This window comes from Rhinopithecus roxellana, chromosome 13 (genome assembly GCF_007565055.1).
Source record: "Rhinopithecus roxellana isolate Shanxi Qingling chromosome 13, ASM756505v1, whole genome shotgun sequence".
NCBI classification, from domain to species: domain Eukaryota; kingdom Metazoa; phylum Chordata; class Mammalia; order Primates; family Cercopithecidae; genus Rhinopithecus; species Rhinopithecus roxellana.
The window spans coordinates 47,734,562-47,761,164 of NC_044561.1; the positions used below are offsets into that span (position 1 = coordinate 47,734,562).

The 26,603-nt window shown below is 46.9% G+C and overlaps 1 protein-coding gene and 1 long non-coding RNA gene across 8 annotated transcripts in view; both read left to right on the forward strand.

The window, feature by feature from the left end:
- The first annotated feature begins 1,002 nt into the window (after positions 1 to 1,002).
- EVA1C (eva-1 homolog C) overlaps positions 1,003 to 26,603 on the forward strand; it is a 105,193-nt gene continuing 79,592 nt past the window's right edge. For 2 of the 7 annotated variants that reach the window (XM_010358815.2, XM_030915733.1), the window contains exon 1: positions 1,426 to 2,293. In XM_010358815.2, the coding sequence (XP_010357117.1) occupies positions 2,134 to 2,293 (160 nt within the window). In that variant the 5' untranslated portion in view covers positions 1,426 to 2,133. Of the gene's footprint in view, positions 2,294 to 26,603 lie in introns of all 7 variants that reach the window. The other 5 variants (XM_030915734.1, XM_010358816.2, XM_030915735.1 and 2 more) reach the window with 5 other exon arrangements.
- On the forward strand, positions 17,819 to 20,087 carry LOC115892931. Its single transcript, XR_004052866.1, has 3 exons — positions 17,819 to 18,233; positions 19,472 to 19,590; positions 19,695 to 20,087. It is a non-coding gene; the product is annotated as an uncharacterized LOC115892931 (long non-coding RNA).

Sequence of the window (26,603 nt, forward strand, 5' to 3'; positions counted from 1 at the left end):
CCCATCCTGCCTTAAAATGCTCCTGAACATCTCCCTTCCTCCCTCCAGCTCAGCTCCTTCATTACTCGCTTCTGCTCCCATGGTTCCTGTCTTTCGTGACTGTCTGTTCACGGGGCATTATTGTCCAATGTCTGTCTTCTCTGCTATAATAATAACTGTATGCATTCATCCACTGGAGTCGTTTCCATCTTTTGGCCATCATCAATAATGCTGCAGTGAATACTGGTGTGCAAGTATGTTTGAGTCTCTGCTTTACCAGATAAGAAAGCCTGGGGATGTTGTCACAGTTAGTAACAGTGCTCACTTAGACATTTGGAGGCCAGTGCAGCCCACTACCAGGGCTCAGGAGCATGGCTGCCTCCCTGTGCCAACACCGTCAGTCACTAACTAGCTCAGAACCTGGCATACGCTGGTACCAATTCATATCTAAACTGGCTGAATGAACAGACAGAATGGAAAGTACAGGAGGGACTCGAGTTTTGGACAAACATTACTTACACTGTGGCTCCTAAGTGCTGGGCATCCTTACCCACACTCCCAGCCTCAGTTTCCCTAACCTAGAGAGCGCACACTAATATTTATATGTTCAAAGGTTATTGGGGAGGTTGCATTTTTATTTAACATTTTAATGTAGATTTTTAAAATCATTATGCCAGACAGACTGGGCCTCACTTGGTAAACACTGATGTTTAGCATTTAATACACCTTTCCCTAGACTGGAAGAAGGGGCCGAGATCCCAATCCGGTAACCCAGCCCCTGCTGGAGTACTGGGTGGTATCTAATGCCATCCACCCTTCTGGAATCTTTACGGCCCACCTCTGAGTGGGTCCCACCGGGACCCTCAGCCGCATTTTCTTTCACCATGCCTCCCGGCACACTCTGGGGCGTTCGCAGCTCTGAAGCCCGCCGGACAGTGCGTCCGGCCCCGCCCTGGGCCTCATTATCTACGTTTCCGCGTCACGCCCGCTGAGAACTTGGCAGGCCCTCCCGCGGGATTCGGGAACACTGTGTGCTTAGTGCCCGCCCTCCTCCCTCCCGCCGGCCCCGCGCGGTCCGTAGGGTTTGGGTCGCTGGGCCCCAGGTACCCGCACCCGGCAAGCAGCCACGGAGACCCTCGCGTACTTGTCCTCGATACCCTTGAGTTGGGGCCACGCAGGCCACTCCTCGGCCACTGGCTGGGCGTCCAAACATGGATCACCCCGCGCACAGTCTAGAGGTTCAGAAAGATGCTGTGGCCCACTTTAAAACAAAGCCCAATTATTAGCGCTAGGCGGCTGTTTGCGCCGGTCCGGTGTCAGATCCCCCAGCGCTGCGGACAACCAGTACCCAAAGGCAGGCGAGCTGGAGCTAAAGATCGCGGCTCCGGAGCCATCTGACCGGTTTTGAGACCTCCAGCTCGTCGCCGTCCTGGCTGCAAGAGCCTGGGCACGGCGCCGGGGCTCAGTCTCCTCTACTGTGAAATGGCGATAACTGTATGTGCCGGGTGACAGCACGTGGCGCGCGGCGGGTGGCGGGGATGGCAGCGGTGCGATCCCACGCCTCCAGAACCCCACCTTCCCGCGGCCCCCAATCGGCCCCGCCCCGGGGGCGCCCCAGCTGCACGCGCGGCGCTGGCTCCAAAGTGCGTCACGGGCACCGTCCGCGCTCCTTCTGCCGCCAGGGCGAGGCTGGCACCCGGCCAGCGCGGGCAGGGCCACGGGTGCCCGGCTGTCTCCCGGGTGTGGAAGGCGCTCAAGGTGCGCGGCCCGGGACGCGCTACTGGGGGCGCCCTCCGCGGCGGGCAGCGCGCCAGGGACCGGCCTGGGCAGCCGCCGGGCGCGCGAAGGCTGCGCTTTCCCTACGGCCCTCCTCGCTTCCTCCCATACGGCGGCAGCGGAGATTTCCTCTCTTGGAAACTACGCGGATCCTTTTCGGGGATCCTCGCCCCGCCCCAGTTCTCCGCCCCCTCCCCTTTGCTGGGGCGCCTGCACTGGCCCGCTCAGGGGAGGAGGCTCTGGCAGCCTGGGCGGGGAGGTGGCGGGGGGCCGCGGAGTCGCTGGCCATCGATTCGCCCCGCCATGTGACGCCGTCCTTAGCCCTGCGACCCCCCGCGCGTCCCGGGCCTGCGCGCCCGCCCCGCCGCGCCGAGCACCATGCTCCTGCCGGGACCTGCACGCCAGCCGCCGGCGCCCCAGCCCGCGCAGCATCCCGGCCTCCGCCGGCAGGTAGAGCCGCCGGGGCAGCTCCTGCGCCTCTTCTACTGCACTGTCCTCGTCTGCGCCAAAGAGATCTCAGCGCTCAGCGACTTCTCTGGTAAGAATGCCCTCCCTGGCTGTGCGCCCCGCGGCACCGCGGAGCGCCCAGGTGAGCCCTCGAATGGGGGCAGCCGCACCAGCGGATACGGCCGGGTAGGATTAAAGTTGAGGCGTGCTCACAGACACTTGTCTTGTCTGGTGTGAACCCTTGGCATATAGGTGGCTGCGAGTGAAGTGGCGACAGGGGACTGCCACTCCCAAGAAGGAAGGGTGTGTAATGTATTTAGAGTTTCTCGCCCTGCTGTTGACCTCGTCAATTTCCTAGCATTAGGGACCTGGTCCTGACCCACGCTGGTTCTCTGGAGGCTCCTTAAACTGAGCCCTGTGCTGCGCCCAGCGCTGTAAAATACACGTGTTGTGGTCGGAGGCGTTGCACCGGGTTTGCCACCCGCGTAGCCCGTTTGCCCATGTAAGGAGACTAGCCCAGGGGACACCTGACCTCGAGTCCACATTGGCAGGTAGGAAGGGAAGCCCGCGGGGACTGAAGGTCTGCTGGAAAGGCAGTGAGGGATGAGGAGATACTTAAATAACAGAGAGGAGCCTCTCTGCCAAAGTATACCAGGGTCCTCCCTCTCCAATTCCAGTTTCCTTCACAGAAAATAATGACTTCCTACTCTCAAATAAACTAGGAGGCTTTTCTTTTTGGGAATCGTGATCCAGGTTCTCGCAGCGGATCTCAGCTAGTTCTGAGCTTACAGGTGTGACTCCCCAAAGTGAAAAGTGAAAGGGATTTCTAGGTTGACGATAGACTTAGGAGCACATGCTTATGTTAGCACTGCAGTTGCTTACCGTAACACATGTCCTTGCAGACGAAACAGACCTGGATCTCCCTCTGGCAAGGCTGGAGGCCTTCAGCCAGCTTAGGGAGCAACTCTGAGCCCCACACTCCTCCTTCTCCAGGGATCTTCTGCCAAGTTCAGACTTTGCACAGTCAGTCCCTATCGGGTCCTGCAGCGCAGAGTCTTTTGCAACATAATGATGGTAAAGGGAGTCCTCCTCAGTCCTGTTTGTGCAGTAGGCTAGTACATAGCAAATTGAACAAGGGCAAAACAGAAGTTGAGTTGGGATTCTAGTTTACTTACAGAGAATGTCATTGTTAGTGGAGAGCCCTTAGGTCAGAGGTTCTTTGCTTTGAATATGTAATATCAAGGCAGTATTCCTACCTAGCAAAGGAAGCCAAGATATGCCTATTTGGCAAGCCACCCATGGCCCTTTAAAATCAAGTATCCCAGGATCAGAACTCTGTGGTAAGCATTCTGGGGAAATGCATCAGGCTTTTCAAGTGCTATTAACTTTTTTTTTTTTTTTTTTTTTTTTTTTTGGTACTAGAACTTTCTTGGCTGCTAGAAAAGCTCTGTATTAGCTGATTTGAGCTATGGAAAGCAGTTCTGAGTTCAGCCACCATCTAGCTCTGAATTCTAGGGAAACAACTGAAAACTGACAAGCCTTTTTGTGTGTGTGACATCACTGCAACTGAACAAATATTGCTTTAGGCAAATTGCAGTGCAATCATTAGATTGTTTTCACAGATTATAGACACTTAGAGTTTTGTTGCTTTAGCGAAGCAGTTGCAACACTTGTAACAGTCTATAGATTACCACCCAAGCAGTTGCAATACTTGTAACAGTCTATAGATTACCACCCAAGTTTGGAATTGTCTGTATCTAGCAACTGTTATATACAGTGGAGTTGAGCTATCAAACAGGGAGGCTATATCCATAGTAAAATGAATGATTTGATATATGTTATTCTAAATAGTATAAACGATAAAAGGCATTTCCTTCTGCTTTCCATGCGATCCTGAATTCCAGGGTTTCAAACTCCCTGAGCCAGCAGTAGGTGGTGATATTGCTACCCACAGCCAGTCCCCATTTTTCCTCTCATCAGTGATGCTCTCCAGAGATCTGAAGATTAGGGAGAACATGTCAGAAGCCTTTTGGGGAGAAGAAAAGAAATATAATGTCCTCCCAAACCACTGAGGCCCTTAAGTTTAAACCTTAATTCCATATCATGTGAGGTCAGAGAAATATTAGAAAAATCTCAGGGAGAAAGAAAGATCATCTTCCAGAGTTGGCTCATTTGACTTGGGTTTTAGCCGCCCTCCCTCTGCAAATTCCTAAGCTCCAAAGATGACCATCTTATTGTCCGGTTCAGTGTTTCAGCTGACGCGAACCCCCTGTGGCCTGAAAGCTTACCGCTTGTGTTCTTGGGACAGTCGGTCCTGTTCCTTTTTATGAACTTGAAGGAGTGCATAGAAACCAAAGCTGAGGCCTGGAAAGAGACAGTGGACTCTCCCCCGCAGAGCCTGATCACAATAAACAGGGCTAGACAGCAGTGTTTGACAATGCAGATACTTGCCTGGTTTTCTAAATAAGGGGAACATCAAAAACTAGCAGAGGATAGAGGAAACTTGGGACCCCTCTGCCCTGTGAAGGAGGGAGGATGGTGTATCTATGTGAAAGAAAGTGCCAGAATGTCAGGGGTCCCAGCCATTGTCTGTACCATATAGGCCCCCCTCTCCCCCAAGGAGATTAACAGTGCAGAGTTTTGGAAAGTTCCTTAAGCCTTTCTCTTCTTTGCGGCTCTTCCTTGAGCCTTTTCCTGGGGCTGTCAGCTGGTGTAGTTTTCCTGGGTCATTGATTTTTTTTGCCCTCGGGGATTCCAGCATCGATCTCACTCTTAATAAGCCAGAGGCAGCATCGTGGCCCCCTCCTTCTCCCCATCCATGCTCGTGACGTTCTAATCACCTCCAAGCCTGCTGGTAAACGGGCTCCCCAAACACCGCCTCCTCTCTCATCCCCAAAGATTTTGAGATGCCGCCAGCGGCCACTGGAAGGCTATCATCATTGCATTAAAAATGAATCCCAGCGAAGGCAAGAGAAGTTCATGCAAAATTAGTGCCTCTGATCCTTAATCTCATACTCAAATGTGCTTGGCTTTCGTCCACTTTCCTCTTTGGGATAGAGTTCTGTTCATTTGACTGCATTCTCAAATTGAGGATTTGGCTTGAGACGTCTAAATTCATCATTGACTTGAAAAACAAAACAAACCCCAGAAGTATAATGCTATGCCCATCGTCTTTGTTCAGAGAACAAGACAGGGAGCTGGAGCTTGAGGATGAGTGCTGAGAGGAGGGAGGGGTACCCTCTTGAGTACCAGCCATAAAGAGCAAGGGATCCTCTACATTTTTGCCGTAAAGAGTGGTGTTTCAGTGTGTCTCTTGTATTTAGTTTGTGATGGTCCTTCAGTACTTACTGTTTTGTGTGTGTGTGTCTGCTTTTAATTTGTGTTGTTTCTCTGCTGAAGGCAAGCTGGGTCTTCTCTTTCTTCCCTACTTCTTTCCTTTGTCTCCTTTTCTTTTTCTTTTTTTTTTCTTTTTGAGACGCAGTCTCACTCTGTTGCCCAGGCTGGAGTGCATTGGTGCAATCTTGGCTCACTCACTGCAACCTCTGTCTCCCAGGTTCAAGCAATTCTCCTGCCTCAGCCTCCCAAGTAGTTGGGATTACGGGCACCCACCACCACACCCAGCTCATTTTTGTATTTTTAGTAGAGACAGGGTTTCACCATTTTGGCCAGGCTGGTCTTGAACTCCTGACCTCAGGTGATCCACCCACCTTGGCCTCCCAATGTGCTGGGATTATAGGCGTGAGCCACCGCACCTAGTCTCTTCTTTTCTTTTTCTTTCATTTCTTTTTTTTCTCCAAGAAATTCAAAGTGATTGATGGGCTTATAGGTAGAGGTGGGGAGGAAGGAAGGGAAGGAAAGGGTAGAAAGTTGTTCTAGGTTTCACTTGAATTCCTCAAGAACTCCTGGCCTTGGACAAAGTAGACATAACCATGTGTTTCTACATTTGATTTTGCCCTAGGGCACATAGTGGTGCATGTGAGAAGTAGGAGGGACAGGGGATGGGAAACAAGGGGAGTGGGGCAGCCTTTAAGGCCTTCCTTGTACCCAAATGTCCCCAGACCTCAAATAAAGGTCACTCTATAATAGAAGTGTTGTTGTTTTTTTTTAATAGAGTCATGCTCTGCTGCCCAGGCCAGAGTGCAGTGGCTATTCACAGGTGCAGTTGTAGTGCACTGTAGCCTCAAACTCCTGGCCTTAACCGATCTCCTCCTGCCTCAGCCTCCTGAGTAGCTGGGATTACAGGTGTGCACCACCTACCTGGCCTGGGCCAGTGTTCCAGTCCCTGCCATTGGTAGCCCAAGTGAGCATTAAGTGGTACTTGGTACCAGATTGTATTAGTTTGCTAGGGCTGGCATAACAATATACTACAGACTGGGTGGCTTACACAAGGAACATTTATTTTATCACAGTTCTGGAGGCTAGAAGTTCAAGATCAAGGTCTTGGCAGAGTTGGTTTCTTCTGAGGCCTGTCTCCTTGGCTTGTAAATGGCATCTTCCTGCTGTATCTTCACACGGTCTTCCCTCCACGTGTGTCTGTGTCCTAACCTTCTCTTCTTACAAGGACATCAGTCATATTGGACTAGACTCCTTCAAATGATCTCATTTTAAGCTAGTCACCCGTTTAAAGGCCCTATCTCCAAATACTATCATAGTCTGAAGTGTTAGGGATTAGGACTCCAACATATGAATTTTAGTGGGATGCAGTTCAGCCAAAAGTTAGGTCATTTGCAGCCCAATAAATAAACCTGACTGGTAGCTCTTTATTTCATTGGCCAGGAATTCCAGGGTATAGAAATACGGTAATTCAATTGAACCTGGGACCTCGAGGTGGGAACTCGGTATTGATGGACACAGTTGTTCATTTTGGAGAGGTTGAACCTCGTTATTTGCTTTCAGATCAACATTGGGTCTCAGCCCTGGCAGCACAATAACATCTCCTGGGGAGACTAAAAAAATATATATAGACATTCAGGCTGCACCCCAAGACTTCTGATGTAATTGGCCCTGGGAGAGCCAGTCACTGATCTCTTTTTGAAAGCTCCCCAGGCAATTCTAATATGCAGCTAGAGTTGAGGACCACACTTTTGGAGTTCAGAGGGGAGGGTGACCTCCTGCCCATGCATCAGTTCATCCAAGGGTACACAGTGTGGCTGGGTGTCCCCTTCACCCCCTACCCTAGGGCTCATCACCAGGGAGACCAGGACTGTATTTCCCCAGCATATCAGCACCTCCCAATACAGACACCTGTGCATGCACAGCCATGCAAACACACGCATGCACACACCCTTCCCTCTGCCTTGTATTATGCCTCAGTCACATCATCCTTTTTATTCAAGATTTATTTTTACCTTAAAAAATGTATGGAGTGAAAAGCCAGCTCGTAACTAAAGAAAAACAAACCAAATATGCAAAGGAGTTGTCTAGAGGCCACAGAAGAAGAGAGATGAATAGCCAGTGTCTGAATCTGCTCATCTGTTTCCATGGAAAGTGACTACATCTGAAAAGTTTTCTGCTGGCTCTTTTTATGGCAGAGAAGAGTCTCGGCCCACAAGTGGTCCCTGTTATTGATGGCTTTGGTCTCCCAGGTGCTTTATGGGAAAGGGGAGCCTAGCAGCAGTTTCAGAGAAGAAACAGAAAGGAAGAGGGTAAAAGTTGAGCTCAGTTTTTATCTGATTTCATCCTCATAGCAACTGTATGAGATCAGGACCGGTCTCGTTTGCAGATGAGAACTCAGCCTCAGAGAGGGTAACAAACTTACCCAAGACCACCCAGCTAGGGAGCAGCGCTGAGGCAGGCTCCAGCACCAGGGCTGGCCAGAGCACAGGGATGGGGCCAGGCTGGGGACTTCGCCTGCAAGGGTGTTGGCGGTAGGGAGGAGCAAGAGCAGAAAAAAAGGTGCCACAATTTGCCTAACCTTTCTTGATCGTTCATGGGGTGATCGCTGCCAGTTCAGGTGCTTCCGAATAGACTGACCTTTTCCTACCCTTCCCTCAGCATCATTTCATCACCGTCCTTCCCAAGCGGGTGCACTCACAAAGTGGTCCAGTGGGGTAGGAGAAAAATGTCAGAACTTCTGTTCCTGCCTGTTGGCTTTTCCATCTTAACAAAAAAAGGAGTTAAGTTTTGCTTATAATTAACATATAAATTGACAGAACATGTGATTTATAAATAAGTGTGCATATGTTGGAGATGTGTTATCAAAATGTTTCTGTTCATGATTTTTTTATAATGCTTTTCTGCCAGTAATAATAATTATTTTTGAAAACTTTTATTTTAGGTTTGGGGGTAAATGGGAAGGTTGGTTACATAGATGAGTTCATGAGTTAAAAAATTTGGAGGTCACTGATCTTCACAGCCATCCTGTTGGCTTAATATCTTTAAAATTCTTCGTGAGGCACCACTCTGAGGGTAGCGTACAGTGAGAGAACAATTGCTCCCTTGTTACCCACCCCTATTGCCTGACTTGATTACTGCTCTCCCCAGCTCCACAACTGCTAATCAAATTTAGACGCAGGATTTGAACCCAGTACCTATCAGGTTTTAAATATCCCTACTGATGGCTGGGCACTGTGGCTCATGCCTGTAATCCCAACACTTCGGGAGGCCGAGGCGGGTGGATCATTTGAGTTCAGGAGTTCGAGACCAGCCTGGCCAAAATGGTGAAACCCCATCTCTACTAAAAATACAAAAATTAGCTGGGCATAGTGGCGTGCTCCTGTAGTCCCAGCTACTCAGGAGACTGAGGCAGGAGAATCGCTTGAACCCAGGAGGTGAAGTTTGCAGTGAGCCAAGATCATGCCACTGCACTTCAGCCTGGGCAACAGAGCGAGATCCTGTAAAAAAAAAAAAAAAAATCCATACTGTCACTGAAGCTGAGCAATGGACCAAGAAGGTGGGAGCAAGGGTGGGAGCTGGGGAGGGGGGGTCTGAAGTTTTATGATACTTTGTCACTATTTTAATGAGGCTGGTATATTTGTATCCTTCTGTAAGGAAATGGTTTCTCATAATAACATAAATCCTAAATTGTAGAGGCATGAAGATTTTAGTACTGGAAAGAGAATCTTGGATTGGAAAGGCAGCTGACCAAGTGATTCTGGTGTCTTCTGAGTTTCCCCTTGCCCCTTGGGGTACCTCGTTCTGCCACCCCTTTAGTTGATTCCCACGTGTGCACCACCGGCTCAGCCGAGGCAGTAACTTCTTGGTTTCCCTCGGCATGAGTAAAAAAGTTGGTGAGTTAAAAATACTTTTAGGGTTTTAAAAAATTTTTACAGCCTAGCCTATATGGTGAAACCCTGTCTCTACTTAAAATACAAAATTTAGCCAAGCATGGTGGTAGGCACCTGTAATCCCAGCTATTCAGGAGGCTGAGGCAGGAGAATTGTTTGAGCCTGGGAGGTGGAGGTTGCAGTGTGCCAAGATCACGCCACTGCACTCCAGTCTGGGCAACAGAGTGAGACTCTCTCTCAAGACAAAAGAAAAAAATTAGTTTTTACTTTTGAGATAGGGTCTCGCTCTGTCACCCAGGCTGGTATACAGTAGTGCAATCATGACTCACTGCAGCCTCAACCTCTGGGGCTCAAGCTATCCTCCCATCTCAGCACCCCCTAGTAGTTGGGACTATAGTCACATGCCACCAGGCCTAGCTAATTTTTTTGGCATTTTTTTTGTAGAGACAGGGTCTCACTATGTTGCCCAGGCTGGTCTCGAACTCCTGGACTCAAGAGAGCCACCCGCCCCGGCCTCCCAAAGTGCTGGGATTACAGGAGTGAGCCACTGCGCCTGGCCCTAAAAATAATTTATTAAGCACATAAAACACTCTATGTCAGACACTGTTCAAAGAACTTCATGTTAACTCATTCAATCCTCCCAATTGTAGCTATAAAGGAGATGCTTGTATAAAAAGTTCAAGAAACTGAGGCAAAGAGCGTCACTTTTGGGGATTTGAATCCAGGTAGCCTTTCTAATACTAAGGGAAGAAAACAAAATAAGTTACATGTAGTTTAAAGCAGAGGCACTTCTGTCATGTTTATCTCTTCATTTACCAGAGCCGAATCTTTCCCAGGACTTATATAAGTAATGTCCATTCCTTGTCCTGTTTAAAGATAATACCATCTAGCCCCAAAGAACTGATTATAGAATTAGGTCTGTAATTTGTTTCTGGAAATTGGTGTTCTGAAACTATTTCCCCAGCAGAACACCTAGAAACGCTGAATAAAATATAAGAAACATCTTTTAATGCGTAAGTGAGTGGTTAAATATAAGAAATATCCAGGAAACAAAAATGAAGAGAGAACAGAGAACTAGGGATGATAGCTGGTGCAAACCCTATGGCTATGTTGGAGTTGCTTGATGGTCTTGACAATGAAGATTTAACAGGTGCCTGAGCGCAGGTGATAAGGCATTAGACCACTGTAAAGTGAGGGATTAGAATAAAGACCTCTATATAAAGCCAGGACCTTGAAAGCCTAAACCTTCATTAAAAGATGGATGCAAAACAGATCAGCCTTCTTGTAAAGAAAGATGACAAAGAAACTTGTCATAGCCTTGGTTCAGGATTGGAGAAAAAAATATCTCTTGAGACAGTGTAACCAAAATTCTGCCTTTTGGGGAGTCTGGGTTTTGAATTCATATTACCTTTACTGGGAAACCCAAACTGAGAAACTAAGAAAGTTGTCCCATGATACCTGGCAAAAGCAAACACACAGATACTGCTTGCATGGGAACATCATCAATATAGGCCCATCAATAGATTCCTATAGATGAAATGCTGCTGATTATGATCACACAATTCAAAATTACATTATATGAGCAGTAGTCAGCAGCAATGACATGGTTCTTAGGTAATAAAAGAGAGAATCTAGGGCTGGCCATGGTGGCTCATGCCTGTAATCCCAGCACTTTGGGAGGCCAAGGTAGGTGGGTCACCTGAGATCAGGAGTTTAAGACCAGCCTGGCCAACATGGCGAAGCCCTGTCTCTACTAAAAATACAAAAATTAGCTGGGCGTGGTGGTGGGCACCTGTAATCCCAGCTACTTGGGAGGCTGAGACATGAGAATCGCTTGAACCTGGGATGCAGAGGTTGCAGTGAGCTGAGATTGTGCCCCTGCACTCCAGCCTGGGCAACAGAGCAAGACCCTACCTCAAAAAAAAAAAAAAAAAAAAGAGGGAATCTAAAAAGAAATTTAAGAAGGAATCTAAAACATGAGAAAGGAACAAAAGGCTATCAAGAAAAAACAGGTGTATTTGTAAAAGAATCAAATATATTTACTCACACGAAAAATATATTCATTGACATGAACAGCCTGATGGGTAGGTTGAAGAGCAGATTAGATATAGCTGAAGAGAGAAACAGTGAGGTGAAAAAAAAAAGCTGGAGAAATTATCCAGAATGAAACAAAACAGGTAAACATATGGAAAACATGGAAGAAAAGTCATAAGACATGGAGGATGGAATGATGGTTGAATATACATTTGATCAGTATTCCAGAAAAAGAAAGTAGGGAAAAGGAGAGAGAGGCGACACTCAAAGTGATGATGTTCTAGGATTAATTTTTTTTTTTTTTTTTGAGATGGAGTTTTGCTCTTATTGCCCAGGCTAGAGTGCAGTGGTGCAATCTCAGCTCACTGCAACCTCCATCTTCCAGTTTTCAAGCAATTCTCCTGCCTCAGCCTCCCAAGTCGCTGGGATTACAGGCACCCGCCATCATGCCCAGCTAATTTTTTTGTATTTTTAGTACAGATGGGGTTTCACCATGTTGGTCAGGCCAGTCTCGAACTGCTGACCTCATGATCCACCCGCCTCAGCCTCCCAAAGTGCTGGGATTACAGGCGTGAGCCACCACACCTGGCCCTGTCCTAGGATTAATTTTTAGGAATTAATGAAAGATTCAGATTTAAGCATTGCAAGGAAAATAAATAAAATAAATTTATACCTGAATGTGTCATACTGAAACTGTAAAATACTAAAGACAAAGTGACAGTCTTAAAAGCAATCAGATAGTAAAGGAAATGTTATCTATAAAGACTTTGCAACAAAAACAGTGGGAGCCATAAGACAGTGAAATAATATTTTCCAGGTTCTGAGAAACAAACAAACAAAAAACAACCATCAGCCCTGAATTATATACCCAGCTAAATTACTTTTCAAGAGTGTGTGAAATAAAGACAAATTTACCACTATTGAATCTTTAAAACAGCTACTAAAGGGGTCAGGCACAATGGCTCACACCTGTCATCCCAGCACTTTGGGAGGCCAAGGCAGATCACTTGAGGTCAGGAGTTCGAGACCACCCTGGCCAATTTGGTGAAACCCGTGTCTGTACTAAAAATACAAAAATTAGCTGGGCGTGGTGGTGGGTGCCTGTAATCCCGCTACTCATGAGGCTGAGGCAGGAGAATCACTTGAACATGGGAGGCGGAGGTTGCAGTGAGCCAAGATAGTGCCACTGCACTCCAGCCTGGGCAACAGAGTGAGATTCTGTCTCAAAAAAAAAAAATGGTGGGCAAAGAAATGGTACAACTTCAAATGCCCTTTATCCACATTCCTTGCTCTGTCTTCCTGCTGAGGGAGTATCATCTTTTTGTGTTGAGAGGGATGTTCTCTAATATATTTCACTCTTTTGATGGCAAAAGTCATGAGACACTTTCTTGACCCACTTGAGCTCTTCCAAGGACTATAACTTCCACCCTGAGATACTTAAGGCTCCTCCACAGGTGAGCCTCAGTTTCATGGCGACCACACACTGGAAGTTCTGTAGGGAAGAATGGGAAACAGTCTAAAGCCTCTCAGGTCCCAGATGCTGTGCTAGACATGATACGGCCTACTCCAAAAAATCATTCCTTTCCTGGGGAAGCTTGCTTTTTAGTGGGTTCGTGGACACACACATTACAGAGGAGTTTGAGGGATGAGCCATAGATTTGGCAGGTCTCATTCTCCAAAAAATAGTAAGCAAACCACAGAGTTTGGAACTGAGTGTTTGGAAGTATGTTCACAGACCTACTAGATGACTCTGTCTATGCGTAGATTTTACATTTCCTTACATGAATTTCTCACTCTTATGTTCTCTCCGACACCTGTATCGTTTGCTCACTCAAGCCTCTGGAAATGAATTTCTCCTGCACTAACAAGTTAGAGAAGGAAACGATACTGGGATGAAGTGACACTTGGGGTTCATTTCAATCTGAGCACCAAGTTTTCCACACGCAGAAAACCAGGCAACATTAAAATTCAAAACTCGGGCCACGGAGTCTGAAATGTATGTTTGCGAACAGTCTGATTTCATGTCTGCCTCTGATGCCCTGTGAATACAAATCGCCTCATTTGGGGCTGGAGGAGCAGAGAGGAGGAAACTCAAGAATGATCTCCAACACAAATCTCTAATTCGGATGAGTATAATGGAGTGTAATCCCATTTCAAGTCTGTCAGCATTCCTTTGATGATTACAAATGAGTCCCTTTTCCCCTGCAATGTGGGGGAATAATCTGGATAAAATAACCCTTTTTGTCTGCAAAGGCCCATGCGATGCATACTCGTGACAGCTTTCAGAGTAGTGTTTCAGAGGCTGAGAAGAGCATACTGTGCCACCACGTCATCTCCTTTCTTTCTCTTGACTTAGAAGATTTTTCACTCTTTTCATGTTCAGTGGCTTCCGAAATTCTCAGGCTTAGAAATAATAAATCATCGTACTGTACTGAGGAACAAGAGAGACCCAGGTCACCAGGTCCTTTTCCCTCCCTGCCTGCTCAACAGGAGACGACAGGTGGAAATGGGAATGTATGATCTTATCTAGAAGGCCAATTTGTACAGCTTTGGAGGGATATACTTGAAGAAATGCACACAATTTTATAGTCTCTTTTTCATTAAAAAAAATGTACACTGAACCCAAGTTCAGGCTTACATGCTTCCCTTTGTCAATTTCCTTGTAAAATTAAGGGATAGTCATTTTAAACACTTCGTTCTATTCTCTGAGACCTGAATGCCAGGACGCTCGTTCCAAAGCTAACGATGCAAAATGCTTTGTGGACAGGCCACTCTGGACACAAAGATTCAGAATGAAAAGAGGTCTGGAGAACTCCAGTGCTGCGGTCCCACTCTGTGGTACTGGTCACAGCAGGCTATGGAGAACCACACAGAGCAGATCTTGTGGTCTTGTTTGTTCTGCTTTCAAGTGCACAAGTGCCTCTCACCTGCTTTCCCTATTTTTTCTTCTTTTAAGTTAGAATGCCCCAGGATGATGATGATGATGATTGATGATGATTTCTGACAGAGACTCATTCTGTTACCCAGGCTGGAGTGCACTGGCATGATTGTGACTTACTGCAGCCTCAACCTCCTGGGCTCAACAGATCCTCCTGCCTCAGCCTCCCAGGTAGCTGGGACTACACACCCCGCTAATTTTTAAAAGTATTTTGTAGGGTGGGTGCAGTGGCTCACAACTGTAATCCCAGCACTGTGGGACACCTGAAGTCAGGAGTTCGAGACCAACCCGGCCAACATGGCAAAATTCCGTCTCGACTGAAAAAAAAAATACAAAAATTAACTGGGTATCGTGGCATGTGCCTGTAAATCCCAGCTACTTGGGAGGCTGAGGTAAGAGAATCACTTGAACCCGGGAGGCGGAGGTTATAGTGAGCCGAGATCATGCCACTGCACTCCAGCCTGGGAGACAGAGTGAGACTCCATCTCAAAAAAAAAGTATTTTGTAGAGACAGGGTCTTGCTATGTTGCCCAGGCTGGTCTCAAACTCCTAGCCTCAAGCGATTCTCCTGTCTCAGCCTCTCAAAGTGCTGGGATTGCAGATAGGAGCCACTGTGCCTGGCCCAGGATTATTTTTTGTTAGTGTTATAGCTCTCAAAAACCATGAACTAAGGCTTTGAGGCAAAAGGTCTTTTCTTGTCTCAGACTTCTGTGTTTCTCCCTGGCTATTCAAGTCAAGGCAGGTTATTTGGGTTTGTCAACATTTGCCAAAAGTGCTATATGGTCTTTCCCGGGGATGGCTGTCTTTATCCGGTGAAAATTTTGCTTTTCCGAATGTTTAGTTGAAATCAGTGATTCTCAATCCAAGAGTGATTTTGTCCCTCGGGAATATCTGGCAATATCTGGAGGCAATTTTCTTTGTCACAGCCTTTTAGTGGGTGGAAGCCAGGGACACCGCTAAACATCTTACAATGCCCAGGACTGCACCCCCACAGCAAAGAATCATGCAGTCCTCGTGCCAAGGTTGAGGAACCCTGGGCTAGACCAGCAGACTTGCCCTTATTTTATTGTCGACACTTTTAGAACCCGAAAAAAGTGAAAACTTTTTTTTTTTAATCAGAGTTGAGTCTGGAGTCCCTAGACAGCTCTGAAAGACTCTCTTCTCCAAATCTAGCTTGTCTTCTGTAGCCTGAAGGAGGTCTTCATTTCCATAAAGCCAAAGAAATGAAAATCCACAGGCCGCTATGCTTCTCCACACTCTCTAGCCCAGTGGGGTTTTAGTCAGAATTTTTCCCCCTTCCTTTCCTCCAAGGACCTTGTCTATGTGTTTGGCCCTTTTGCCTTCATCTCGAGCTAGACTCTTGGCCATCATTAACATCAAAGTGAAATATCGCTCTGGAGAGGTGTTCAAACTTGAAATCACTTGCTCACTTGACGTGCAAGGATGTGTTTGCAACACATCTCAATTATTTCAAAATCTCAGTGAAACAGTTGCTTGATGGGGGGTGGATAATTTGATTTGAACATGAAAAAGGAAGAGAGAAAGTCATGAAGATAATGCAGAGTTTTTTTGTTTGTTCGTTTTTGGCATCTTCCACTGCCTCCCTGACTTTCCTCCTTCCCTGTGTTCCTGCTCTCATTCCCCCTACCTCTCTCTCTCCATCCCCGGCCACCCCACCAGTCTCCATGCACTCACATACAGACAGCTTGGGCGTTACTTTGTGAACAGTGCATTCAGCCGTCTGTGCTGCTGTTATACAGTTATCAGGATACGCTGGAGTTTATGTGGTCATGGGGCTGAGCACCGTTTTACGGCCCACATCGAGAAGGAGGAGTCATTGGACTCCTCTGAAATGGTAACTACCATCCCTGCCCAGAGGCCTCAAGACTGCAGAGCAGCTTCCACTTTTGAGGGTGCCTCCCTCCGTCACCCCTTCAGACAAGTCACAACTCTACTTAAAATGTTTTTTTCCTTCTGCCAAACACAGAGAAAATATAATATTGTTTCCAAGAGAGCGAGCAGGGGCACCAGCAGGAATGGGTGTGCAGTATTTGTACAGTTTTGTGACTCAGTCCATCTGAATTTCCAAGCATTTTAAGAGCTTTGTCCCAAAAAAAGGTCTATTGTGTGGCTCTTGGCACTGAAGAAAATAGCAGGCCTGTCAGAACTCTGTTTCAGATTTAATTTTCAAGTGGGTGATGTACGAATGCTGTCCAACGGGAGGGCATTTTCTCATTCCTGCTCACTTTGGTACCATGGAACTTCAATTTTCAGAATCAGCTCAGATTAAAAAACTGAAGCATCTTTTCCCTTGACACCCTTTTAATAAAAAGGCACCATGTTCTTAAGCAAAGATTACTGTGGCTCTTAAATGAATATGGCTTCCTGCAATAAAAGTAAAAACATTTGACAATGTATATAATAAATATTTTTTTCAGAGCATCTTCTTGCAAGACTTTACTATTCTTTGTTTCTATACAGTTTGGAAATGCAGGCCTAAAGACATGATTGATCTTCTCAAATGCCTCTTGAATGGAGTATTTACTGCTGGGTATAGACGGTGTAAAAAATAGGCAGAGGCCGGGCGTGGTGGCTCATGTTTGTAATCCCAGCACTTTGGGAGGCTAAGGAGGGCAGATCACAAGGTCAAGAGATTGAGACCATCCTGGCCAACATGGTAAAACCCCATCTCTACTAAAGATACAAAAATTAGCTGGGCGTGGTGGCACATGCCTGTAGTCCCAGCTACTCGGGAGGCTGAGGCAGGAGAATTGCTTGAGCCTGGGAGGCGGAGGTTACAGTGAGCTGATATCGCGCCACTGCACTCCAGCCTGGCGACAGAGCGAGGCTCTATCTCAGGGGAAAAAAAAAACAAAAACAGGCAGAGGCCAGGCACAGTGGCTCGTATCTATAATCTCAGCACTGTGGGAGGCCAAGGTGGGAGGAAGGCTTGAAGGCAGGAGCTTGAGACAAGCCTGCAACATAGCAGGACTCCATCTCTATTAAAAAAAAAAAAAAAAAAAAAAAAAAAAAAAGCAGGAAAAACTTGTTTTTGAAGTTGCTCTTTTCCTAATTGTTTTCTTCCCTGGACCTTAAACGGTGGACAGTGACTTTTCTCATCACATGTATACTTTATGTAGAGTGTACAATTTGTCCTCTATGTTCCTATCTTCTCTTGTTGATAAAGATTATGTACTACATTTTTTTAAAAAAGAACTGAAGCATCATATCTGACCCCTGGATCCCTCTGAACTGTGAATAGATGATAAACTTCTGGGCTCAGAAATTTTCTCATAATGCTGCCAAGCATTAGTCCAGTGTGGAGGCAACTTTCTGCTCAAACCACTCATTTGGGTCCCGTGCCCAGTGTCACCCATCCTCAGCAAAACAACCTTTATTTCCTTCTTCCTGGTTTCCAGAAAGTTCCCCTAAAGCCCCGAGGAATCACCGAATGAAAGGGGCTTTTTACCAACAGGAAACTTAAGTGGAGTGCCAGTACACAACATGGATTGCACCAGGCCGGGTCTAAGATAAAACCAGACTGTGGACAACAGAACAGATAAGACCCACATGGCTCTGCACTGCCTGGGTCTGTTATTGTGTAGGAGGAATATCTTAGTCTGTTGCTCCTATGGGTGTAGCTAAGACATGAACTAGGAGCCTTCATCCATAGAAAGCAGTCAAACACCTGAGAACCGATCTCAAACTGCAGGCTTCCACAGAACCTTCTGGAACCTTCTGGAATGCAACTCATTACTGCCAGAGGGTCTTTGATGAGTGTCTACTCTCCATCATTTGTCTTCATTACCCACATATTCTCTTTCCGTGGAAAGGTAAGTTATTAGAGTTTATGCAGTCTGGTATATTAATCGAGAGCTTAAAGAATGTCACTTTTATGATTCAGTCTCACAGACTGGGTTAAAATGGCAGTGTTGACTATTAAGTTGTAAATTACTATAATGATCATTATTATTATTCAAGCAAGCTGTGAGAAATGAGCATTATCTCACAATATCTGCATTTTAGTGGACCTGAGGGAAGAGTGTATTTGCTGGAATTACAGAAGCCTGAGAACCACAGAGGAATTCTCACTGCAGGGCATTCAGGGTCCAAGGCTGATTCTATTTTGCATGCTCAGTCCTTACTCAATTTATTTTTATTTATTTATTTTTTGAGATGGGGTCTCGCTCTGTCGCCTAGGCTGGAGTGCCGTGGTACAATCTCGGCTCACTGCAACCTCTGCCTCCCGGGTTCAAGTGATTCTCCTGCCTCAGCCTCCCGAGTAGCTGGGATTTCAGGCACCCACCACCAAGCCTGGCTAATTTTTGTATTTTTAGTAGGGACGGGGTTTCACCATGTTGGCTGGGCTGGTCTCAAACTCCTGATCTCCGGTAATCCTCCTGCCTCGGCCTCCCAAAGTGCTGGGATTATAGGCATGAGCCACTGTGCCTGGCACTCAATTTATTTATTTATTTATTTATTTATTTATTTTGAGATGGATTTTCACTCTTGTCCCACAGGCTGGAGTGCAGTGGCGTGATCTCGGCTCGCTGCAACTTCTGCCACCCGGGTTCAAGCGATTCTCCTGCCTCAGCCTCCTGAGTAGCTGGGATTATAGGCACACACCCCTACACCCAGCTAATTTTTGTATTTTTAGTAGAGACAGGGTTTCACCATGTTGGCCAGGCTGGTCTCGAACTCCTGACCTCAGGTGATCCACCTGCCTCGGCCTTCCAAAATGCTGAGATTACAGGCGTGAGCCACTGCACCTGGCCCCTCAATTTAATTTTAATAAACGTATCAGGGAAATAAGCCACAAAAGGACAATGTGCAGATGTTAGAACAGAGCTGTCCAATAGAAATATAAGGTAATCCACATATGTAATATTAAATAATTTAGTCGCCATATTAGAAAAAGTAAAAGGGGTGAAATGAATTCTCCTAGTAAACTTTATTTAACCAATATATTCAAAATAGTATTATTTCAACATTAATGAATACTTAAAAATTCTTAATGAGATATTTTATGGTTTTTTTTTTTTTTTTTTTTTTTTTTTTTTTGCTTATGAAGGCTTGGAAATCTAGTGCATATTTTACACTAACAGCATATCGCAATTGAGATGGCCACATCTCAAGTGCCAAGTAGCCATGTATGGCCTGAGGCCACGACTCTGGGCAGTACAACTTTGGGTAAGTCTAGGGCAGGGCAGAGGGGGGCACCTGGGATCAGGTGTGGAGCCTCAGGCCTTGTTTAGCACCCTTTGGTGAGGGCACTTTCTTTCCATAAAACCCAGGTCAAGCATGCCTCACAAAGGGGCCAGGGGAGGTGCCTCAGTTTACTTGGGAGCTTGGCCTCTCCAGCTTGCCTTCCTGCTGCCTGGAAGAAGGTTGGGGTCCTCTCGCCTTCTCTAGCCCCTTTCCCAAGAACCCTCCCAGAATTTAGTCCTGTGAAGGGCCAGGGGTGCAAGGAGTCACCCACACAATGACAGGACCCACCAGCAATACCAGAAGTTGGCCAACCCTACTCATCCAAATTCCTTTCTGCCAGCTGGACGTCACAAGGCTTTCAGACTGTCGCCCTGTGGCAACTCCATTTTGGGTTCCGGGGATGTAAGTGTTACTATATTAGTCCATTCTCACTCTGCTAATAAAGCCATACCTGAGACTGGGTAACTTATAAAGAAAAAGAAGTTTGATGGACTCATAGATCCACATGACTGGGGAAGCCTCATGATTATGGCAGGTGGAGGAGGAGCAAAGTCACATCTTACATGGCAGCAGGCAAGAGAGCTTGTGCAGGAGAGCTCCCCTTTATAAAACCAGATCAGGCAGGGCACAGTGGCTCATTCCTCTAATTGCAGCACTTTGGGAAGCCAAGGTGGGTGGATCACCTGAGATCGGGAGTTTGAGACCAGCCTGGCCAATATGGTGATACCCCATCTCTACTAAAAATACAAAAATTAGCCAGGCGTGGTGGCTCATGCCTGTAGTCCCAGATACTCGGGAGGCTGAGGCACGAAAATTGCTTAAACCCAGGAGGTGGAGGTTGCAGTGAGCTGAGATCACACCACTGCACTCCAGCCTGGGCAACAGTGAGACTCGGTCTCAAAAAAAAAAAAAAAAAATTAGATCTTGTGAGATTTATTCAATGTCATGAGAACAGCAGGGGAAAGACCCACCCCCATGATTCAGTTACCTCCTACTGGGTCCCTCCCCCAATCCTACAGCATGTGGTGATTATGGGAACTACACTTGGAGATTTGGGTGGGGACACAGCCAGACCATATCAGTTACTGAGCTGGGCATCTTCTTCCTTGAATGCACATTGACCTCTGAGGCGCTTCCTGGTTAACCTCATTCCACAGCTGAGAAAACCCAGGCTTGGCACAAGCAAGGGATCTGACCCAATGTCTCTTATTGGGTGGAAGACCTTATTAGTGGAAGGACCAAGACTGAACCCACAACTGTGCTCCTGTTTTGAGTCACCATGCTGCCCCCAAGATCAGATCTCAAAACAAGCAGACGTGGGGGGCTCAGAAAGTCCCCAGCCTAGAACTCTCCTGTCACCCAACAACACTAAGGGCTAAGCTGGCCGCTTATTATTCTGGATTCACACTAGAATGACCTTGGGGTGTGTTTCGCACATGCTGATGTCTGGAGTCTCACTCCCAGCTAACTGAATATGAATCTCTGGGTTGGGGCCTGAGCACTGATATTTACACAGAGCTTCTGAGGTGATCCTAATGCATCGCCAAGGCTGACACCTGCGGAAACATTGCACACTTTTTCATTCCTTTAGTTATTAAATATGTAATATTTATTATTAGTTTTCCAGACACAGAAGTGTTGCAAGAATAGTACAGACATCCTTTATACCCTTCACTGGGATTCCCCAGTGCTACCATTTTACCCCATGTGCTTTATTATTTTCTAAGTGGCAGATAAGTTATCCTTTACCCCTAAATATTCCTGTGTATTCCTTAATAACAAGGACTTTCTCTTATATAACCAAGGCAATGATCAAAATCAGGAAACTAACCCTGCTACAATACGGTTTTCTAATGTATGGACCTCATTCAGATTTCGCCAGTTAACCCAATAATGTACATTGGAGCACAAGATAATCCCAGATCATGCATTATTTTAGTTGTGTCTCTGTAGGTCCCTTTTAGCCTGGAACAGCTCCTCAGTTTTTCTTTATCTTTCATGGTATTGGCATTCTTGAAGAACACAAGATGGTTATTTGATAGAATGTCCCTTAGTTTGGATTTGGCTGGTGTTTCTTGGTGGCGTATTCTTATGCATTTGGGGTGGGACTGTCACAGCAATAGTGTCGTGTTCTTCTCTGTGCATCGCATCAGGAGGGACATGCTGATGGTTTACCCCATTACACCAAAGTGAATGTTGATCGTTCAGTGAAGGTGGGCGCAGGTTCATTGCATTATATTGCAGAAGCCATCATCAGCCATACTTGCTCTGATTAACTGATCATCTTACGTAGCCATTTATCTAACAAAGCTGTAAGGGTCTTGAACTCAGGATGAGCAAGCCTTAAAGCAGAAGAGAAGAAAGAAAGGAAGGCTCTGGAACCTGGAGCTTTGGCCAGGGGACAGGTCAGGGGAAGGCACCACCAAAGTTGCTCCTGGTGTCAGGATGAAGAGGAAGGAGAGCATTCTGTCTAGAAGGGGTTTGTGGTTAGTGAGAGGGGCACAGGGGAGTCAGAGCTGCCCACTTGTGGTTTTGCTGAGGGCTACACTGTGGCAGGCAGGTCTTTCATTGCTGCTCTTGAAAATTTTGTTTCGCAATCCTTCGTCTGAAACAGAGCAATTCCCTTTTTCTAAGTTTTGGCCCACTTTGCAGGTGCTTCATCTGTCTTCTCTTCTCTTACTTTTGGAGACAGGGTCTTGCTCTGTTGCCCAGGCTGGAGTGCAGTGATATGATCATTGGCCACTGCAGCCTTGACCTCCTGGGCTCAAGCGATCCTCCTGCCTTAGCCTCCTGAGTAGCTGGGACTACAGGTGTGTACCACTGCACCCGGCTAATTTATTTTATTTGTTTTAGTTTTTTGTAGAGACAAGGTCTCACTTTGTTTCCCAGGCTGATCTTGAACTCTTGGCTTCAAACGATCCTCCCGCCTCAGCCTCCCAAAGTGTTGAGATTACAGGCATGAGCCACCATGCCCAGCCCTGTCTTTTCTCTTGGGATCGATGACTTCCGCATTAGCTCCAGGAATAATTTCTGTTAAGGGGATACCTGGCTTAACACTTCTGGTAACTCCGGTTGTTTACCTCTTGCTTACCTCCAGAACCCATGTGATGCTTCCCACTTCAAAGCACACTTGTGCTTGCCAGCTTGAAGGCATCCCCTGGGCTGCTGGCAAACAAGGCCTTTTTACCCACAGATTAAACCTCTTATTTGTTTTAATAAATGATCAAAACTTGCTTTGCCTCCTGTGCATATGTTGGGTGGGGCCAAGAGGGGGTGGTGGTGATTTCTGTCCACCTGGGACCTCAGGCCACCTGGTGGCCCCTGAACAAAAGTGAGGCAGGCAGAACAGTGAGCATGTTCCCCACCTGCCTCGCTGCCGTCAGTGTTTCTGCCTGTGGTTGTCTTTGGCGCGTTATCAAGATGTGTCACTCCCTTGTCTTTGTTCCCCCTCCTTCTTATATTTACCTTCACCTGGGCTGCTAAGTGCTGCGGGAGAAACATCGGGTTGTTGTGGAGATTGTGGCCATAATAAAATTAAGTTCCCCACCCTCAGGTTGTCCCTGGCTGGTCTCTTCCTCATACCTTTGAAGAAAACAACTTGTGGAGGTCGTTATACTCATAAAGGTGAACATTTCACAGAGCAGGGCACTGTTGTGGGTTGAGTTGCATCCCCCTTCCCACAAAAGACTTCTTGGAGTCCTGACCCCCCAGTACCTCAAAATGTGACTGTATTTGGAGATACTCATTACAAAGGTACTCAAGTTAAAATGAGGTTGATAGAGCGGGCTTTATCCAGTATAATGCGTGTCCTTATGGAAAGGGAAAATTGGCCAGATGCAGTGGCTCATGTCTGTAATCCCAGCACTTTGGGAGGCTGAGGCGGCAGGATCACTTGAGGCAAAGGTTCAAGACCAACCTGGCCAACATAGCAAGACCCCCATCTCTATTAAAAAATAATAAAATAGCCGGGTGCAGTGGCTCATGCCTGTAATCTTAGCAGTTTGGGAGGCCGAGGCGGGTGGATCACTTGAGGTCAGGAGTTCAAGACTAGCCTGGCCAACATGGTAAAAACTGTCTCTACTAAAAATACAAAAAAATTAGCTGGGCATGGTGGCGGGCACCTGTAATCCCAGCTACTCGGGAGGCTGAGGCAGGAGAATGGTGTGAACCTGGGAGGTGGAGCTTGCAGTGAGCTGAGATCGCGCCACTGCACTCCAGCCTGGGCGACAGAGCGAGACTCTGTCTTAAGTAAATAAATAAATGTAATTATATATACAGGAAATTTTGGACACAGATGCACACAGGGAGAAGGCCACATGAAGATTGGACTTGGGCTGCCACGAGCTAAGGAGCTGGCAGAAGCTGGGAGGAGATCCTTCCCTAGCATCTTCAGAGGGAGCGTGGCCCTGAGAATGCCTTCCTGTCAGCCTTCTGGCCTGCAGGTGTGAGGCGATGCATTTCTGTAGTTCTAAGCTACCCAGCTTGTGGTACCTTGTTATAGCAGCCTGAGGCATTTAGTACAGCAGCATTCTGAGCCCTTCCCATATAAACTCTTCATTTAATCTTCACCACAGCCGCCCCGCCCATAAGTGCTGTTATTACTGTCTTCATTTTATCTTCGTTTTATCCATGATATGTGCAGCACAGAGAGGTTCAATAATTTGCTCACGGTCACTTGAGATAATAAACCCCGACTCTAGGGAACCTCTTATGCCTGCTTTGGCTGTCACCTTAGCTGTCCTCTTTCCTCCTGTCCCCTTCCTTTCCATCTCCTTTATGAGGCCTTCTTTGTTGTCCTGTCTCTTTTTTTGCATTTTTACTTTTTATTAATTTTTTTTTGGGGGGGGGAAATGAGGTCTTGCTGTGTTGTGCAGGCTGATCTTGAACTCCTGGCCTCGAGCTGTCCTCCTGTCTCAGCCTCCTGAATAGCTAGGATTACAGGTGTGAGCCACCATACCCAGCTGTTGTCTCATCTCCTAAATGCCTTCCCCAGCATCCCTGCCCACAGTTCCTGCCTCAGTAGCCCCTCATGAGCCTCAGCCACCACCTGTGCTGATGAATTGCTGCTTGTCCTCCTCCCAGGCAGGATGCCCCATGGCCACTGCAGGCTCAGCCCATCCACAACAGATTCACAAAGCCTGTCCTTCGACGCTGGATTTCCTAGATTTCCCAGTCAACGGTACCACCAGCTTAAAACCCTGCAGCCATGCCTAAATCCTCTCTCTTCCCATACCCACGTCCCCACGACCGACCAACCCCTGCTGATTTTGTGGCTAAATCCCTGTCTTTATAGTCAGGATCAGCTGCAGAATTTGCAAGGCCCACTGCAAGATGAAAACATGGGCTTCCTTATTCAAAAATCAGAAGAAAAGCACTGCTGCAGGACTAACATATAAAGCATTTTCTTTCTTCTGCAGTCTCTGTGTCTCAGTTTATCATGATGCTTTCATTTGTTATTTAATGTCCTTCTAAGTAAAGAAAAATTAACATTTTAAATTACTAGGGTGGATTATACTATTCCTCTTTACATTGTGTAATGCCAGATGGAAATAGGAACATTTGGCCCAAATGTGGAATCACAGAAATGACATACTTTGGATTTTGCACGTGGGGTTTTTTTGCCTCACAGAAACAGTGAGACATTGCAGGAAACTAATTCAGCTGGGTTTTTTGTTTGTTTGTTTGTTTTTGTTTTTTCCCCGAGATGGAGTCTTGCTCTCTTGCCCAGGCTGAAGGGCAGTGGTGAGATCTCAGCTGACTGCACCTCTGCCTCCCGGGTTCAAGCCATTCTCCTGCTTTAGCCTCCTGAGCAGCTGGGATTACAGGAGCCCGCCACCACGCCTGCCTGATTTTTGTATTTTTAATAGAGACGGGGTTTTGCCATGTTGTCCAGGCTGTTCTCGAACTCCTGACCTTGTGATCCACCCGCCTCGGCCTCTCAAAATGCTGGGATTACAGACATGAGCCACCGCACCCATCCACTCAGCTGTTTTTATTTCACTTTTTCACACCTATGCTATCTACTGCCACTCTCTACCTTTGGCTTACTGATGTGTAAGGAAGAATTGAAAGGAAAAATAACTATGACTCTGCTATCTTTGCATCTCCTATGTCATCATTTCCAGTGGAAGTGGTTGGCTACTACAAGGAATCAGATGAGTGGAAAAGGCTGGGAGAGGGTTCCTTGTTTGTTCATGTTTCTTAGAATGCCATTGACTTGGTTTTCAATTCTGATTCTATAAGAGAAAGTGTGACCTCTTGGTGCTGTCAGCATCTCTTGCAGACTCCGTTGTGGACATAGTAGGCTTTCCTTATGCTCACTTGGAGCCTCGCTGGGCTCCCATGCACTGCAGACCCACCAAGATTCTATGCTTATTGCACGGCAGACATGCCATGGGGAGTGCGGTGGCAAGGGACAGTGGTAACTCATATTATTGGCGTCTCATCTGCCCATGCACATATTCTATTGTCCTGTTGGATTTCACTGATAAAACATAGATTCAGACAGGGTGCAGTGGCTCACGCCTGTAATCCCAGCACTTTGGGAGGCCGAGGCGGGCAGATCACTTGAGGTCAGGAGTTCAAGACCAGCCTGGCCAATATGGTGAAACCCACTCTCTACCAAAAATACAAAAATTAGCCAGGTGTGGTGGTGGGTGGCTGTAGTCCCAGCTACTTGGGAGGCTGAGGCAGGAGAATCACTTGAGCCTGGGAAGTAGAGGTCACAGTGAGCCAAGATGGCGCCACTGCACTCCAGCCTGGGTGACAGAGCGAGATTCTTTCTCAAAACAAAACATAGATTCAAACATAAAATGAGGAAGAATTTTAAGACAGTAACATCAGAGTATTAAGCCAAGCTCGGGGCCCCTCTCAGCATGGGCCCTGTGTGACTGCACAGGCCAAACACCCTTAAATTCATCTCAATTTCCGTCCCTCTCACACCCTTCCCCACTGCTGTGGTCTCAGTTGGCACCTTCCTCATTTCTCCCCTGGAG